The sequence below is a fragment of the Sciurus carolinensis genome, chromosome 8 (genome assembly GCF_902686445.1).
Source record: "Sciurus carolinensis chromosome 8, mSciCar1.2, whole genome shotgun sequence".
NCBI classification, from domain to species: Eukaryota; Metazoa; Chordata; class Mammalia; order Rodentia; family Sciuridae; genus Sciurus; species Sciurus carolinensis.
Window position 1 is genome coordinate 125,894,121 of NC_062220.1, and position 18,248 is coordinate 125,912,368.

Consider the following 18,248-nt stretch of genomic DNA (forward strand, 5'->3'; position numbering starts at 1 on the left):
ACCTCTAGGTTGCGGGTTGATGATGGCAGATTGCAGAATGCAGGTTGCAACTCGCAGAATGAAGATTGCAGGATGCAGATGCATCTCTAAGAAGCAGCAGCAGACCTTTAAGAAATAGCTCCTCTGATAATAGTAGCCTCTCTGAAAGCGTAGCAAGTCTCTTTTCCTGATAAGCAAAGTCTCTCTTCCTCTAAGCTCTAAGCAAAGCCTGTCTTCCTCTAAAACTTCCTCTATAAAAGCAAGTAAGCCTCTCTTCCTCTATAAACTAATGAATAAGCAAGAAAGCAGCGCACTAAAGAGAAAGATAGTATAAGTAGCTCAGTTTCCAGTCCACCTCTGATAAATACCCACAGGTGGTAACAAATATCCACAGGTTTGTTGCCACGGGCGGCGACAGTTTTTCCTTGCCCCCTTGGTTTTGTCTGTCTAACAAATTCATCTCTGATTTCTGGATGTGGTTTGACTCCAGTTCTTAGAAAATTCTGCTGCGGCATCTTGAGGCGCATATTTTGCAGGGTACATTTCTGCTGTCCCGTGGGTGGAGGTCCCAGCTGCTCGTCCTGGCATTTACCGCATCTGCATGTGGCTGCCTTGTGTTACCTACCTCCACGCCCCAGTCCCTCCGCCTTCCTACCTAGAACTTGCCGGTCCGGACTGCCAGCTCTCCTGGGCCTTCTCTGGCCTGTCCCCACCTGGAGGGCCACATCTCCTTCCTGGCTTGCGGACGCCTAGCGTCATTTAAGGCTAGCTCAGGATGGACGGCCTCACGTTCTCTCCAAGCCCCTGGAGGAACACAAGCGCCCAGCCCCAGGATGGCGTGGCTGCTCCGAGCCACGCGGTCGGTCTGCGGTGTCCCTGGCCTGTTTGCCAGGCGCCCCTGTCCCCGTGCACGCCGCCCGTGTTGTCCTCCCCCGCTGGCTGGGATCTGGTGCCGCCGAGCCTCCTCCGCGCGGCAGGCACCGGGCAGGCCACTCCCCGCCCTGAACCACGCCCCGCGCCCGAGTCTGGGCGCACGCATGCGCAGGCGCCGCTCTGGCTCTTGAGGGGCTCCAGGTGCCTCCTGTCAAGTGAGGGAGGTGGTGGTCCCTGCCCGCTTCTTAGGCTGGCTGCAGGCTTCAGTCAGCACGCCAGGAGAACGGCGGCTTTCTAAACCGTGGTGACCCCGATGAGCTGTCCCAGCGCCACAGTGGTCGAGAGCTCCCGCTGCACATCAGGCCGCCCGGGTGTGGGCTGGTCTCCGCTGCCTGCTCGCTGGCGGCCTTGGCGAACCGCTGAGCTTCTCTCCACCGACCGGGTCTCTGCTCAGAGAGGACGGCAGTGCTGGCGCGGGTCTCACGCGTGCGTCCCACGCTTAGAGCAGCGTTCCGCCTGCAGTCGCTGCTCTGTGTGCTGAAGTGCTGGCTTCGGGTTCCAGTAGGACTGTGAGGAAGCTGCGAAAGTGCCCGTGAAAGGGAGAACGACAAGGTCAGAGGTCAGGCTCCTGCGAAGAATTGCCGTCACTCATTCAACCAGTCTCTGTGGACACTGGTATCCAAAGAAGAGCGTCCACGTCCTTGCTCCCTCGGAGCTTACTCTGAGAGCAGACTCAGCCCAGAGTGGCTTATGGCTTGGTGGCCGCGTTAGATGGACGAATCAGAGAACATGAGCTTATCAGGGGGCTGTTCTGGAAGTGGGAGGAGGAGAGCACTGTAGGTTAAAGTCATGGCCAGGACAGAGTCCCTCCCATGGTGGGGAGGAACTTGGCTGCTGGAGGCCTGCAGGAGACCGGTGTGGTGTGGCAGTCAGTGAAGAGGGAAGCCAGGAGTGTGGCATGAAATCAGACTGAAGAATATGTCAGTCAGCTTTGCGTTGCTGTGACAAAACACCTGAGAAAAACAACTTAAAGGAGGAAAGGTTTATTTGGCTCACGGTTCCAGAGGTTCCAGTCCACAGATGCTTGTCCCCATCACTGTGAGCTTGCAGAGAAGCAGAGCCTCGTGGCAGGGAGTCCATGGTGGAGTGAATCTGATCAACGGTGGCGGCTGGGAAGCAGAGAGTGAGAGAAGGGGGCAGGGACAGTACCCTTCTGGGGAATGCCCCAGGACCTGCTTCCCCTCCACCTGGGTTCCACCCCCTGGAGTTCACACCTCCCAGTCATGCCATAAAACGGTGACTCCATCAGCGGATTGACCCACTGATGAGGTCAGAGCCCTCTGACCAGTCACTTCCCACAGTCCCCCCTCTGAACATTGCTGCCCTGGGCTCAAGCCTCAGTACCTGGTCCCGTGGGGACATTTCATAACCACACGATGACAAAGCGTGAAACAGGATTTGGGGGAGACTGGAGCCACAGATCAGATTCTGTTCTCCAGCCTAAGGAAGAGGTTAATCAGGAGCGAGAGGGGTAGCGTTCTGTAATTGCCAGTGAGGTCAAGGGGCACGGTGGCTGATGTCCCCACCGTCTGCATCCGCGTCAGCTTCCTATCTGATTGTCCTGCTGATTGACAAGAAGGGCGTACAGATCTCCAGTTCCAAGTCCCGGAACGCGCGTTCCTTCTCCCTCTCCTGGTGTTTTTGTGTGACTGTCAGCTCTGTTCCTAGGTGCACGCTCAGGTCTCAGGGATGTCTCTCTGTAGAGCAGAGGCCCAGCCACAGCATAAGCGCAGAGAGCAGAGCTCCGCTGGAATCTCGCCTCCTGGTCGCTGGTGACATCTTGGGCCTTGATGGAGCCAGGTCAGCCTCTCGTGCTGGCGTCTTCACGGTGGGCCTTTCCCCATCCGTCTGCCCGGTCTGCGTTTTTATTTGCAAAGTGTTTCCCGTAGATAGACGTGGAAGGGTCTTGGCCAGCCCTCTCCTCTGACAGTTTCCACTTTTTAGTGGAATGATTTGAGCCGCGATGTCTGCTGAGTTTCTTCAACCTGTAAATTTGTCCTTCACCAAATCTAGGAAAATTGGTAGAATTATTTCCTGGAGCATTTTTCCTACCTCTTCTCTCCTCTCTCCTTCTGGGACTCCAGGTGTAGGTATGTTTGATCTTTGGATATTTATCCCGTGTGTCTGACGCTGTCCTCAAGTTCAGCCCTCTTTCTTTTGGCATCTCCACTCTGCTCTCCATCCATCCCTTCAAGGTTTTATTTTGGATGCTGTATTTTTTTTCTTCCGGAATTTCTGTTTGGGTTCTTTTAGAATTGTTCTTTTTTTTTTTTTTTCCTCTGCCATTTCCTATCTTTTTCTTCATTACACGAGGGGTTTCTGTCGTGTCCAGTTATAAGAGCTGCTCTGGAGGTTCCAGGCTCCGGGTCTTCTTGGATTGGTTCCCACTGGTGGGCTGGCTGTCTTCTTGCCTCCGGGGCATCTTTCTGTTTCTTCACAGGCATTGATTCCGGAGGGCGCTGTGAGCAGGCGGTAGGTGTATCGCGACACCCTGACCGACCCCCGTCTTGCTCTCTGCTTGTTCGGCAGGCAGCTAACCCCAGCTCTGTGCCCCCTGCCCTGGGCCGTGACCCCGTCTTGCTTAGTCCTCCCCGGCCTTTGCAGGGCTGCCCAGGGTCCACCGTGCTCACGTGTCATTTGGGGCCCATCAGAGGTTTTGACAGAATGAGCGCGTGGGACTTTGGAGCTGCCCTTCTGTGACTTCCTGTTTTCAGCTGTGTCTTCCCTCCCGGCTTCTGTGCGACGCCCCTCCTCCACTGCGTGCGTGCTTGGGGGTGCGCCCCGGTCCGCTGCTGTGTCATGGTGCTTCCTGAACGCCCCACGTTCACGGCTCTCATCTCAGGAGCTCGACGCCCCTTACTTACCAGAAGCAGCGCCTAGTTTAGTGATGCGCCCTGAACGTAAAGCAAACGCGATTTGCCGGCGAGTTGGCTGTGGAGGGCCCTGATGACCTGGGTCAGGGCCAAAGGTGGAACCGGGCCGGTGGTTCGTTTTTGGCTTAGTTGAGGGGAGAGTGGTTTGGACTCGTTTTTGAGCTCAAGAAGACTCAGGGAGGAACCTGTCTGGCCACAGAACAGAGGACGGGGAGGTCCGGTTGCGAGACTGGAGGTGCTTTCTAGATATTCAACTGGAAATGGTGAACATGGGCTGGATGCTTAGAAGGTCTGGAGTGTCACCACGGCACAGCTGGTACCTGAAACCACGGGACCCAGCGGCTCTCCCCCGGGAGGAAGGAGCTGGGGGGAAGGGATGTCCTGGGAGCCCTGCAGGGATCAGAAGTCAAGCAGAGGAGGACGAGCCAGCGACAGAGGCTGAGGAGCTGGGGCCAGCCCTGGAGGGAGAGATCCTGGCGGTCAGAGAAGCAGGGTTCATGGGCGGCTGGCTCCAGTGCTGTTGAGGAGCTGGCCAAGGCGGGGACAGAGGAGCGAGCCTGGGACTGGGCGGCGGGTGACTTGGACGATCTTTCTCGTCCACCTCACTGTGGGCAGTGGGAGACATGGGTGGTGTGACCTGCAGCCCTGGCAGCTGCGGACGGAAGGTGCTGGCTCTCAGGGCTCGGGTGGTCTGGACCCCATGTCCAGCCGTGCGCTGTGTGCCCACAGCATACGGAAGCCACACCCCGGCGTGTGTGCCTTGCGGGGAAGACTGTCCACCTGCCGTGTGGACCCCTGCCTGCTCAGGCACCTGGACGGGAAACCCGCCAGAATCCGAGTGGCCACGTGCCGCGTGCTTGCGTGATGAAGGACATCCTGTTCCAGACGCCCCGGTGCTTGGCTGCCTGCTCTGTAGCCCGTGGCCTTGATGGTGGAGAATGAATCTCAGCTGCGGCCGCAGGGCCCGCTCTGCCTGCTGAGAGCCGCCTTCTCCATTGTTCGGGTTGGAGCTTGCAGGCTCAGGGCTTTAGGGAAAGTCAGCCTCGTGGCTCAGAGCGTGCCTGTGCGGCCGGGGTCCGCCGGCTCACAGAAACGTCCAGGGAGTGAGCACTTGCCCGCAGGCGCCCTGGAACGTGGACTTGCCTTTCATCGCACGTGTGCTCTGCTCATGAGTGACAGCTCCGTGGAAGGTTTGATTTCTGGAGGCCGATCCAACGTCAAGGCAGGGCCTTTGGCCTTGGGTCAGCAGCGGTCTGCTCTAGCATTCGAGCATTCTGGGGGGACCTGCCGGAAACAAAACCCCCGGAGGCATCGACCGAGCCCAGAGACCGTTGCTTTCTCATCCAACTGCGGAGCTGACCCCGGCTGCCGTCACCTTGCGGCTGGCGAGTTTGCAGCTGGCGTGACGTGTGCGGCTGTCCGCCTGCTCTCCCTGGGTCCTCTGGTGGTGCCTGCGCCCTGGACAGAGCCCTCTCCCCCTGGACGGGGCTCGGCCCACCCCAGGATCCCTGCCTTTGTGTCTGAGCTCATGTCTGTTCCCAGGGAATTGCCTTCCAGGCTCGGCAGCAACCCAAGTGTAAACTGCCTCCCTCAGTGAATTGGTGTCACTAGGGGCTCTCCGGACACTGGGACGATCCCAGTAACTTCTCGGTGTGTGAACCACCCACTCGCCTGTGGGATCTCAGTGGCTCCGTCCCATCCTCACCCCACCCCCACCCCGCACCCCGGAACCAAGCCTTGTCTCTATCTGGAATTCCTAGAGGGTTTACAGGTGTTGATCTGAGCTGTCAGACCATCTGCAAGGCACACAGGTGACTTATTTCTGTTCAGTTGTGACTCGCCACAGGAGTCCCTAGCCCAGCTCGTCGCCCCGCAGCGCAAAAGCGCTCAGGTCCTGGGGAAGGAGCAGCCCACCGTTGGACATCTTCCCAGAGTCAGCCTTAGGTGCCGGCTGCCTCCTGTTGCAGGTCTCTGCTGCGGCTGTTCCCGCAGCTCCCTTCCCGTCCGTGTTTCACTCTCGTCCTTTGCAGTCAGAGTGTTTCCGTACATAAGTGGGGACGCCTCTCTGAGTTCGCCCCGGCCTCCCCAACTCTCCCAGGGCAGGGTTTGAAGGAACCGTTTTACTGATGCTTTTAGAGTGAGGAAACCACTGCTTTTATCCAGGGGTTAATTCCTTTCTAAAATATTTGCTTTAGTTGATTTTCAGGAATCTCTTTGTAGCAATCCTGACAATATTTTTTTTTTCTGCTCTCAGTTGTGGAATACCGTGGCCGGGTGAGGACAAACCCCATCGTAACTCTTAGAACTGAATTACAGCCAAAGTTAAATGATTTGTGCTTGGGCCAAGGACGGGCAGGGCCGGCCGGCCAGCCAGGGGTGGAGGAGAGGCCCTGAGTGTGTGTCTCCAATTGAGTTTAAACTGCCACCTTGGGAGTGGCGTCTCCTGGGGACACAGGGGCAGTCTTGCTGGAAGTCAGGAGGTAATGTCCAGGCTGGTAATGTCACCAGACGACGTGTCCAGGTGCCCTGTCCTAACACTGACCACTCTTCAACTCTCAGATCAAAGAGTACGAGAAGCTGGATAACCAGGAGGACCGGCTGAGCCGGAGCAGGCAGATTTACGACACCTACGTCATGAAGGAGCTGCTGTCCTGTTCCCACGTAAGCCCCAGCTCCTCGGGAGCCCCGTGGGTCAGCCTGAGGGGAAGGACGGTGGGCGGTGCCTAAGAAGGACGGTCCAGGGCGGGGCCTGTCCCTCGCCCCGCCATCACCTGCTGGGGAAGATGGAGGGGTGCCTGCCGTGTCTCCATGGCTTAGGACGTTCCCGAAAGCCGATCCTTGCTCTGCAAGAAACTGAGGAACTAAAATCGCTAGTTCAGATCGATCGAAGAAAAAGTCTCGATTCCAGACTTTCCAGAGAAAACGCAGCTTTACTATCTGTAACTGCGCTCTCCTCTCACAAGTAGGCTAGTCAAGTATTGAACGGTATAAATCTTAAATGGCTTCAGTGAATTAACAAGGAGGATTGTAATTATTTTCTTAGTTTTGTTCATGAGTAGTTACATGACGACTGGAGTAAATGTTTTTCCTTGTAAGTCGGATGAACAGTCACATTCAGCCATAGGATAAACGAGGTTCTTCGGGAATTATTTCACCAGAAGTGAGTGGAAAACTCGGTGATCAGAATCCGCTCTGCGAAGGCTCTGCATTAAGAACATTTTCAGCCAGGCGTGGTGACACACGCCTGTCATCCCAGCGGCTAGGGATGTGGCTCAGTTGCTCGAGTGCCCCTGGGTTCAACTCCCAGTACCAAAAAAAAAAAAGACCTTTCTTAAAGGAACCTACTGACAGTCCTGGCCGCCCACATTCAGTACAGTAGCCACCGGCCACGTGCATGGCTGTTTGAATTTGTTTAAATTATTTAGAATCAGATGGGATTAAGAATTTGATTCATTACTTCCTCCCGAGTCACATTTCAGGTGCCCACAGTCCACGTGGCCAGAGGCTGGCCTGCCCGGAGGTGCAGGTTCACGGCTGTGGTCAGGGCAGGACGCCCCTTGCACCCTGCCCGGCATCCAGCTGCACACGGCTCTCCAGAGGCTGGAAGGGCTGTGGCTGCCGGTGGCCTCCCGGGCCGCTCAGGTGGCTCCTTGGTCTCTGCACCCACCTTTCTTCGATGGAAGCAGTTTCTGGGCTGGAGCTGATTCTTGCGCCTGGGCGCGCTGCTGCTGGAATGGCTGAGAGCCCCAGGTTGCACGCCGATGGCTCGCGAGCTCGGTTTTCAGGAAGCGCGGTGGCTGGCGGGGTTTTGAGCCCTAGGAGGTGGTTTTTAAAGCTGTTCTTACTGAGCGTTGTTCCAGAAGGCACAGGTGAAGTTCAGGGGGGCTGCGGTCTGTAGTTCCCCTCAGTGGGGGCTCCACCTGCCCAGCTCCCCCTCCTGTGACTGCAGCCAGGCCCCCCTGAACGCAGAGCCTCTGGCTGCCGTCACTGGGCATTTGATTTTTAGGTGAGTGTCCACGTGCCGCTTCACGTAGGAGGAGGTTTACGGTTTTAGAAGTGGGTTATCAGGGAGCGCAGGTGCCCGATCGCCCGCGGCTGTTGCGGCTGCTCGGTTCCTTTACACTTTATCATCCCAGTGACCTTGACCTCCGTGGGAGTAGCCGTCCCGTCAGGCCCCTGTGCCGCCACAGCCCGGGCTCGGGTCTGAGGACCCCGGACACCCGAGGGACAGGTGTGCGTTGGGGCAGCCTCGCCCCAGCTGGAGGCTTTTGGAGGACGCTTGCTAGTGCAACCAGCACAGGTCGGGAGCCACCGAGGTTCCTCACATCCATCATCATTCAAAATCGTTGTCTTTGATTTCTTGAAAGCCATTCTCCAAGCAAGCCGTGGAGCACGTGCAGCGCCACCTGTCCAGGAAACAAGTGACGCCGACTCTTTTTCAGGTAAGATAGAATTTCTTCAGGGACAAAGGTCTCCGATCTGCTTAGCAGTTGGACTTGGTGACGTCCCTTTTGCGAGTGCGCGTGCCCTAGAGGACAGGTTGGAGGCTGGGTCCTCGTCGGGACCGGCTGGGGCTCAGTGCCACTCGCCTTTTCATTGAAACGGGCGCCTCTGCCGACGAGCGTGGTGCACTCCCTGGAGAGGGTCCCTGAGACGGTCCCACGTGGCTCCACGCTCTAGAAACCCACCCAGGTAAGACAGTGGAGGAGACGCCCTTCCGCGTTTGGCACTTTGATACCTGTGGTGAACAGTGACTTCCCAGGATGTGTCCTCGCAGCGATCACCCTCCCAATTAAGCAGGATCTGCTTTACAGGAATCAAGGGTGACTCCTCGGCCACCCTGGAGTCGCACCGGAGGCTCCCCGTTCCCTCAGCTGCTCCTGCCTCCGCCCAGCACGGCTTGGGGAGCTGGTCCCCGGCTCTAGGCCTGGGTGTGGCGGCTCCTCCCCGGAGCCTGGGCATCCCGTGTTCTCTGTAGGGGTGGCAGCAGTTCTCAGATGGATAAGGGAGTTTTTATGTTTCTAGAAATTATAAAAAAAAAAAATGAAAGAACACCACTGGTCACTGTAATGATTTCCATACATGGAAGCGATTTTCCCTTTTCTTGGATTTTCCGGTCAGTCACAGGGAGGTAAGCTGCTTTTGGATTTGTCATCTTAGGATAGTATCTCTCTCTGCAAAATCCAGAGAAGATACTGATTTGGCTCCCGGAGCAGTTGGACGGTCCACAGATCGGGTGTCACCTTTCCATAAAACACAGGACCCGGCTGCAGCGTCCAGGGCGTCCTAAGCTCAGGTTCTGGAATCGGTTAGCAGCTGAGTTTCAGTTGAGGGGAAGCAGAAGCGGCCTCCCGCTCCGGTTCCCTCGTCTGTGAGGGAGGCGGTGGGCCTGTCCCTCACGGGGGCTCTGGAAGATTCTGAATAAGGTCGCTTTTCACGGCCTGCCCACCCCAGTCCTGCCTGGACGTTGGCCTCTGATCAGATTTCGCAGCGTCCACGCTCCGACCGTACTGTCTGCTCTGTGTGTTGTCCCCGCGCTGTTTTCCTGCCAGAATGGCGGTTCTCAGCTGCCTTTGCCACGGGTGCAAAGCTCTGCGGTCCATCTCGGTGAAGGCCGCTCGGCTCTCCCTTACCCCACCCGCCACAGCAGTCAGCTTCCCTTTAACCTAATGAAATGCTTGAACCTGGATAATTCGTGAAGAAAAGAGGTTCGCTTAACTTGGTGGTTTAGAGGCCAGGAGTCCAAGACTGGACCTCCCATCAGCAGCCTCTGGCGGGGCCTGGTGGCTGCGTCACCTCAAGGCCTGTGGCGCGGTGGCAGGGAGGTGCAGGAAGGAGAGGGCACGCCCCGAGACAGGAGGGACGAGGCCGGGGGGAGGCCCGCTGCGCTTTGTAGCAGCTCTGGTGAGAGCCGGCCGGCGTCCCCGGAGGGCTGCTGACTCCCTCCAGAGGACGGCGTGGCGCCTGCTCCCCTGCCCCGGGCTCCAGCTCTGACGGGCTGCCCCGCCTTCCCGTTCCACGTGGAGGACCAGGTTCCAGCCAGTGACCCTGGGGACACGGTCAGGCCGTTCTCATTCGGGGTCAGCTTTTCCTCCGGCACAGACGACGTCGGAGCCAGGTTGTTCCAGGTGAGACGGGACGGCACCTGCGCGCACTGCCATTCAGAGGCTGTTTCTCCAGCCTGTCCCTGTACGGCGACACTTTCCTCGTTTGGTTCATTAAGAAACAAATGCAGGCGTGGTGGCGTGGTGACGCTGCGGTGGCAGGGAGGAGTCTGCTCCGCAGGCCGGGAGATGCCACACGCCTTCCAGTGAGGAGTCCTATCAGCGCGTGGCCCTAGTGTGGCCAGGAGCCGCCTTTGGGCCTCCTGGCTGTGGACGTGCGCCGACCAGCGCGTTGGTGGGATCCACCGTCTGGCAGAACTGTTCGGAGGGCAAAAACGCAGCGCTTTTTGCTGAATTCCTTTTGTTCACGGAAATGACTTTGGAGACCTAAGTGCGGAGGCAGGCGTGGTGGCGGCCCCCGGGAGGGGTCCTGGCGGCATTTGCGTGCCTGAGCGGCGCCCGGCCCTGTGCTCTGGGGACGGCCTTGGTGTGTTCGGTCCTCCCGGTGGGCTCGGGAAGCAGTCGTGACTACGCCTTTGCAGGTGCAGGGAGCTGGGGACCAGAGAGCCGCACGGTCACTGGCAGCTGCACGAGGCTCCTGCCCTGCTGCCTGGGCATGCGGGGGGAGGGGGGGGTTTCGGTCCCGTTGAGAAGCTGCGGCGTCCTGGTGGCCAGTTCCTGAAGCCGTCTGTGGACGGAAAGGGCGGGAAGCTGGGTGAAAGGCGACAGCGAGGCAGCGGCCGAGGTTTCTGTAACTAGAAAGCCCGCGAGAGCTGGAGTTGGCCCTTCGTAGATGGTGAGTAGCGCTGGGTCTGCTCTGTGTTTTGGAGTCTCTTGAGCCTCTTGGGACTTAAAGGACTCGGCCGAGATGGAGGTCGCACGTAGATGTGTCCTTGGGGGGTTTCGGTGCTGGAAAGAACTTCAGAGGTCATTCACCAAGGAGCACACAGTCCATGTGGTTTCAGGGACCATTCTCAGGACAGCGATGGCCTATCCTCACCAGCACAGTCTCCTCTGGTGGTGGGAGAGGGTCCCCTGAGCAGCCCCGGGCGCTCATGGGCACGTCTACTTGCTGTGGCTCCTGCAGTCTTCCTATTCTCAGTCCGTGGAGACTCCTTCCTGGTCTGCTCACCCTCTCTCCTAAACTTTCAGGGTGATATATGAAGACACAGGAAATTTCAAGTCTTGCCTTGTTTAATGAATTTCGGGTATCAAGATATTCCCCCAGCCTGGTGTGGGGGCACATGCCTGTGATCTGAGTGACTCGGGAGGCTGAGGCAGGAGGATCTCGAGTTCAAAGCCAGCCTCCGCAAAAGCGAGGCCCTAAGCAACTCAGGGAGACCCTGTCTCTAAATAAAATGCAAAATAGGGCTGGGGAGGTGGCTCAAGGGTCAAGTGCCCCTGGGTTCAATCCCTGGTACCCCCTCAAAAAAAGATTTCCCCCCAAAGATCTAATTAACTGTCGAACTATGAAATAGGGCCCTTTGCCTTTTTCTTGTTCTTGACTCAGAGGTCATCCATGAAACAGAAAAGTCCACACTGTTCATTTCATAATGTGCGAAGGGAGCCCCCCGCCCCCCGCCGGGGAAGCCATCCCTGTCAGGCCGGGCAATGCGCCTCTCCAGCCCGGGAGCCTCCGGGTGCCAGAGGGCCGGGGTTGGTTCTCCTCTGATTCCCTCACCATTCCGAGGGGTAGAAACCCCATGGCTCCCGTCACTAAATAAAGGAATTTCCCTCTGTTGCTCTGTCAGCATTGAGTCTTTAAGCCTCAGTGTGAAGACAGATCGCAGAGGCTTTTTAGTTGTTTATAAGATGTGCTGCTTAACTCACGGGCCCCGTCCAAAATGAGCCCGTTGTTCAGAATTCATCAGGAATTTCGAGATGGTGACCGAGAACATCAGCCACCTCCAGGTTCACCCAGCGAGTCCCGGTCACTTAGAAAGTGTCAGCCACTTTCCGGGAGCCCCGTGAGGCGGGGTCACAGTGGCCAGGGTGCAGGCCTGCCCTGCCCTGGTGGCCTCTGGTGGAGATGCCGTCACATAAGTCGTGCTGGTGCTAAGTCTGTGTGCACCCTGGGCGAGCACCCAGAAGGTTCCCTAGAGGTCAGCGTCCCGGGAGCGCGCGGCTGGGGACCTCACCTGTCCGAGTCTCGCTGGTCTGTGTTTTTACTTTAATTCATTCCCATTCACACAGCATGGAATTTCTTTTCCGTCCTTTCCAGCCATACATAGAAGAAATCTGTGAAAGTCTTCGAGGCGACATTTTTCAAAAATTTATGGAAAGGTATGAAACTTTATGCATATATATACGAAATCTAGTATTATGTGGGTGTCTGTCCTTCTGCTCTGTCTGTGCTGTCCTTAAAATGTGTGAGAAACCAGCTGGGCTGCGGCTCGGTGGTAAGCGCTTGCCTAGCGCGTGCGAGGCCCTGGGGTCCAGCCCCTGCCTGGCGCTGCAAAAAAAAAAAAAAAATTCTTTTTAAATGTGTTAACTTATTCATTCAACAGGTGTTTGTTGGCTGTGACCCACGTGCCAGGCTGGGCTAGACTGTTTCCTCAGTATTTTGTGTTATAATTTGGGGGTTCATGCGGCCTCGCCTCCCTTTGAGTTTCAGGTCTCTGGCGACACGTTCTGAACTGTGACTGGAGTAGGTAGGGGACCTCCCGTTTCACGTGTCTGGTCGTGAGGCCTTGGCTAACGCACGCTCGCCGGTTGTCACCGGATTGGCTGGCTGGGGTGCTGAAGGCCGGCTCCCAAGCCAGGCCGAGGTGATGCGGGTTTGTGACCCTGTGCATCGCAGGCACACACGACGGACAGGTCCCCGTCCGTCACTCGGGCCGTAGCTGTGTTGGTCACAGAGTTCTGGAGTCTGGCACAGGACGTTGCCCTCCTCTGTCTTTCCAGTCACCTCCCGGCCAGCTTCAGTGTCATAACGTGCGACCGGAATTGGACTTTCTAAAAACAAATCTGCCTGCACCCCGACCGCCCTTCCCTCCGTACACCCGGCTCATTTCCAGACAATCGCCGGGACGATGGTCTCTCACGGCGGGAGCCGCGTGCAGCTGCTCAGAAATCGCCCTTTCCGTCCTGTGGGTCAACCTTGCTTTGATGTCATCCCCCTGGAAGAGGGAAGAGGCGGGGATGGTACTTAAGTGGCAGGCGGCTTCTCCCTGGTGTCTGCTCCCTGGGCTGGGTGACTGCCCCTTGCTCCCAGGCTGGCTCGCGTGGTCTGGTCCTCTTCCTCCCCAGTCAGCCATGCGGGTGCAGCTGCTTGGAGTGTCAGGAGCACACGCTGCCTGTTTGGAAGCACTTACGGTTTGATGCAAATAAGTTATTTTTTTAAAAAATCCATACACCTTTTAGTTCTTTTGTGTTAATGAATTCTCAAATTAAAAAAAAAAAAAAAAAAATCCACGTCAGGTCCAGAGTGTGGAGTTCGGGGTTTTGAAAAGCACCTGCCCTCCGTACTCACGGCGTTGTGGTGATCTCGTTGGGGCCCCAGGGGGCTCGCTGGGGAAGGTGATTCCCCACCTTTGCGGTGTGATAGGAGAGAGGACGCCCTCAGCTGGCAGGATCTGTCTCTGCCTCCTCCTGAGCCAGGGCAGGGTGCAGGGTGGGTTCTGGAGGCTGGATCTGGGAGGAGGCCCATCCATGCCTTCGGGTTGAGGCCCAGGAGCAAAGCTGCTCGGGAGCCCGGAGGCTGCTTCACATCAGAGCGGAAAACGGGTCTCCCACCCTCGCTGCTCCCACCAGGCATTGCTGGGCCCTTAACCTGGGGCTTCCTGAGGCACTTTGGGGGCGTCTGCAGGACTTGGCGGCCTGAAGGTCACAACATGTCCCTCTGCCCCAGGTACTCATTAGGAATAATGAGCGCTCAGGTCACCGGCTGGAGGAGCTGAGCCTGGACAGCCAGGGGGCCCCCTGCCCCCCAGAGAGGCACATTCACAGTAGACTCGGGCCTACTGGGCAAGATGCGTGTTTCCCTCTCCCTGGTTGGTTAGGTCTCCAAGGCAAGTTCCAAAGGTGTCAGATCACCCGTCACCAGCTCTGAAGTCCAGAATTTGTGAGAGAAGCGGGTGAGTGGCCCCTCAGACTGAGGGACCCTGCAGGCGGGCTGTGGGCCCATCGGTGCGGAGGCCGCACAGGGGGAGCTGTGCCCTCTGCGGACGCCACGCTCTCGAGAGCCGTTTGGAGCGCCTCGAAGCTCCCCCTTAATCCACCACTTCATAGAGACGTCGGGGGCAGAGGACATTCGGACGTCGCTTTAGATTCACGGAAGCAGGTCACTAGGTGATGACAAAGAATTCTTCCGGTTTTGGATTTTGGTTTGATTATTACCATATCCATAAAGGATGCTCACTCCTAAAAGGCCTGTCAACGAAGTCCCAAGGGAATCGTGATGGCTGGCGGTCTCCGATGTTCTCCTTGGCGGATGCTGATAAATACCTTGCGCTTGAGGAGAGCGTCTCCTACCCCGTTTCTTTCCTTTTCCCTCTGTTGATTCTAAGAACCCCAAATCCCGTGCCCAGCCAGGAACCTCGCCAGGGCCAGACGGGACCCAGCCATCTCCAGAAAGATCCTCTGCTCGCCAGAATCAGCCTAGCGGCCACCCCCGCCCATCCTTGTATATTTACGTGTGAATTTATCTCCTTATTTTTTCGGCCTCATGCACTGAGCCCGCCCCGTGAAGGTCGGTCGCTAGCAGACGCCTGGCACAAGGTGGCTCGGGGATAGGAGTAGCCACCCCTAAAGGTGGCCCGTTGTAGGGTGGGAGTGGGTGGACGCTCTTCCTCCCTCCTGGGTGAGGACGCTGGTCCCGCAGCAGACCGCGCAGCCGAGGGAGCAGCTCTGCGCCCTGGGCCTGGGCCCCTCTTCTGCACCATTTGTATCTTTGGGAGCCAGCCTGAGTCTGGGGGCAGATGCTCTGGGCTGCGGCGTGGCTCTGCCCGCTCTCAGGCCAGGCCACCGGGAGGCCTCGGTCTCCTCATCTGGCAAGTGGGGGTCCCAGTGGAGCCTGGGAAGTTGCTGGTGAGCAGACCCGGCTGGCGGGGAGCCCGCGTTCCAGTGTGGGCTGCTCTTAAAACTATGTGTAGACGTTGATTTTTTGTGTCCTTTGGAGCCACATTGTCCAATAAGACAGCCGCTAGCCACACGCAGCGACGGAGCCCGGGAAGTGTGACTGGTCTAAGGTAAAATGCAGAAGACGCACCAGCCACCAGAGACGGGTGTGAACAGGCATGTGCAGGAGCTCACGGGGGGTCTCCTGGGGCTCCCGTCGGAGTGGTGGTGTTTCCATGGGTGCACGGAATACGTCATCAAAGTCAGACTATACGTGTGGCTCGTCCCCGTGGGACAGTCCTGATTCCAGGACAGATCTCAGTGTAGCTTGCGATGGCTGAAGAGACGTGGATTTTTTTTTTAATCCGTGTGAACTAAAGTTATTATTTTATTTTAATCATGAACTAAAGCTAAGGATGCCAGTCAATGCTTTGTGGAAAAAAAGCTATTAAAGAAAACTTGGGCGGGGTGGGGTGACCCATGCCGGTGATCCCAGCGACGTGGGAGGCTGAGGCAGGAGAATCTCTAGTTGGAGGCCAGCCTCAGCAATTTAGTGAGAGCTGGCTCAAAATAAAAAAATAAAGAGGCTGGGCATGTGGCTCAGGGTTAAGCCCCTGGGTTCCATCCCTAGTATCCCGCCCCCACCACAGAAATAAATTGCCCACAAAAAAAATTGCCCTGTTTCAGAAACAACCCAAATCGTGCCGATCTGGTGTATCTGATAGCATTGTTCTATACATCCGATTGATTTGCCATTTAATTTTTCAGTAACTATTTTTATATTCTCTTTCAGCGACAAATTCACTAGATTTTGTCAGTGGAAAAACGTAGAATTAAATATTCATGTGAGTATCATCTTTTTACTTTTTCCTGCTTTAAATAAAAACTTCCCGTGGCTCCCTGCCCCCCCCTCCCCGGCCCGTGAGAAAATCCTTCATTCTGGACCCCACTGCCCGAGGGGTGAACAGATGTCCTACCGCTTCCTTGGTGTGTTAGAACACCCCCCGCCCCCCGCAAACAGCTGGAGGTTAACCGTCTCACATTCATAGCCAACGTGCTTACTGACGGAAAAAAGGGGTATTTTAAGCAGCAATTGACCCTTTGACAAATATGATACTAAAAATACGCACCTCCTCTTTAATGCAACTTCCACATTCCCGTCTCTCTCCATTCTTCCAGTTTCTTCTCTTTTGCTTTTTATGGGATGTAACACTACAGTCAGGTCTACTCAGAGACTCTGATGTCATCAGCAGAACGGGGCTTGTCTTGCAGTCACTGTGGGGTGACAGACGTGGACTTGGGGCACAGGCCCTCCTCCCCCCTTTTCAGGGGTCTCGTCTCTTAGCTCTCGTGTCAGTGGGTCCAGGGTGGCCTCTTTACGTCACGTCCCCAGCGCAGGGTCTCCAAGCCCCCTCCGTCCACGAGGCCTGGAACTGGGCAAAGGAGTGGACTGGATTTTTTTTCCCCTAACCTCCCCTTGACAGCACATTTGCCGGCAGGATTTAAAAGCAAGAAGCAATAACGCACTTTTTGCGATCCCTCCTTTACCCTGGGGGTTCTCTCAGTCGCTGCTCCTGGGCTGACCTGGGGTCCTTGGGACTCAGAATCCCTCACAAAGCCCGGGGTCCAGGTGCAGGCTGACGGGAGGCGGATGTGACACTCCCAGGGTGGGGGGCCCCTGAGAGACTCTCACCCTCAACTTGCTGGGATGTGTCTGTGAGTTGGCCTTTGCGGTGACCTGACACCCCTTACCCAGGAGGCAGGATCCTCTCTGCTCTGCGCTGTCTAACGCTGTCGCAGCTGCAGCAGCTGAGACGTTCCAACGGGCACGGAGCTGGGCCAGGCTGCTGCAGGCTACGGGCCCAGCTGGAGCCCTCTCCCTCCCCTGATGTGATTGACAGGAGCTCCCGTGGCCGCCTCTGCTGGGCCTCCCGGTCCCGTGGCCCACTGTTCTGAAAACAGAGCCCCCCGCCCCCGCCTCAGGCCCTTCCTGCCGTGGCAGCTCAGAACTGTTGGGTTCCCCGGGCCTCCGTAGCTGAGGCTGCTTCTCCCACTTCTGGATCCCCACACTCGCTGTGTCTGGCGATCTAAGGTGGCACAGGTGGCCGAGGACTGGATCCCGCTCTGTCCTCTTCCCGCTAGTGTCCACTCTGGACCTGTGCTCCTGGGAGGCAGGGCGGGGGGGTGGGGTCAGGGACAATCTCACGCTGTGCACCGCATCCTTCAGCCTAGGGACGGTCCTGGAGGGGAGGGATCCCGCAATGGAATTGCGACATGTATCTCGCATGGAAAAGAATCTCCGTGACGACCTGCTGTGTGGTGTGTGATTTCAGCTTTTCACTCTGTGCTCTGATTTCACAGCTGACTATGAATGACTTCAGTGTACATAGGATCATTGGACGAGGCGGATTTGGGGAAGTATATGGTTGCCGGAAAGCGGACACTGGAAAAATGTAAGCCTTCCGTCTTCACGTCTTTTACCGGAACTAGTACAGAGAAGTGTTTGCCTGCATCCAAAGGAAGTCCCTGTGTAGAAATAGGGACGCCACGATCTCCTTCCCGAGGTGATTTCCTGCAGAAGGAAACAGGTTCAGCGGCGAGAGTGAGAACAGGTAGCCTGGCCAGCCTGCCCCCCGGGCCAAGGGCGATGCAGAGTGCCCACCCACCGTGGATCAGGCTGGGGTGAGGAGCAGGTCCAGAGAGGAAGGAGGAGCCATTCCCCACGACCGAGGAGCCCGCTCTGCCCGCCCCCGCCAGGTGGCCCTGTGAGGGATCCTGGGCTTTGCTTTTCTAAATAAAGACTGGCCCGGGGGGAGGGGTGGCCCCGCGTGAGGACTGCTGTGGCTTGGCTGTCTGGGGTGGAGGGGGGACATCCTGCCGGGAGGGCACCGTTAGGGCTCCCTCCTCTCCGCCCCTTCCCAGGGAGGAGCGCTGGGCCGCACGAGGGCCTTGGGGGGAACATCTGCCATTGGAGGCGAGTGTGTTTCTGAGCGCAGAGAATAGGACAGACCCGCACAGGTTGGACCAGGTGGTGGGCAGTGGGAGCGGCAGGCCAGGTGGAGCCGTGTGCAAAGCTCAGGTTGTCACAGAATCAGGGCCGGAAGGAGCACCGGAGGTCACCTCATTCCCCACCCCGTCCCCTGCCGCCCCGGCACAGCCCACAGGGTGTCCACAGCCCCTGCCCAGCCGTACTTCCTGTCGCCAGGCTCTTCGTCACTGGGACTTGAGTTGCCTGTCCCTAGTGTGTGCCCCTGGCCACCTTCCTGCCTTGGGACACCCAGCGGTGAGCCAGAGGCCTGGC

At 57.3% G+C, this 18,248-nt stretch overlaps 1 protein-coding gene across 2 annotated transcripts in view; it reads left to right on the forward strand.

Annotated features, from left to right (window-relative positions):
- The window catches only part of Grk3 (G protein-coupled receptor kinase 3), a 112,711-nt gene that overhangs the window by 54,709 nt on the left and 39,754 nt on the right, over nucleotides 1–18,248 (forward strand). For both annotated transcript variants that reach the window (XM_047561223.1, XM_047561224.1), the window contains 5 exons: nucleotides 6,345–6,446; nucleotides 8,153–8,227; nucleotides 12,111–12,172; nucleotides 15,741–15,792; nucleotides 17,309–17,400. In XM_047561223.1, coding sequence (XP_047417179.1) covers nucleotides 6,345–6,446; nucleotides 8,153–8,227; nucleotides 12,111–12,172; nucleotides 15,741–15,792; nucleotides 17,309–17,400 — 383 coding nt within the window. The remainder of the gene's footprint in view (nucleotides 1–6,344; nucleotides 6,447–8,152; nucleotides 8,228–12,110; nucleotides 12,173–15,740; nucleotides 15,793–17,308; nucleotides 17,401–18,248) is intronic.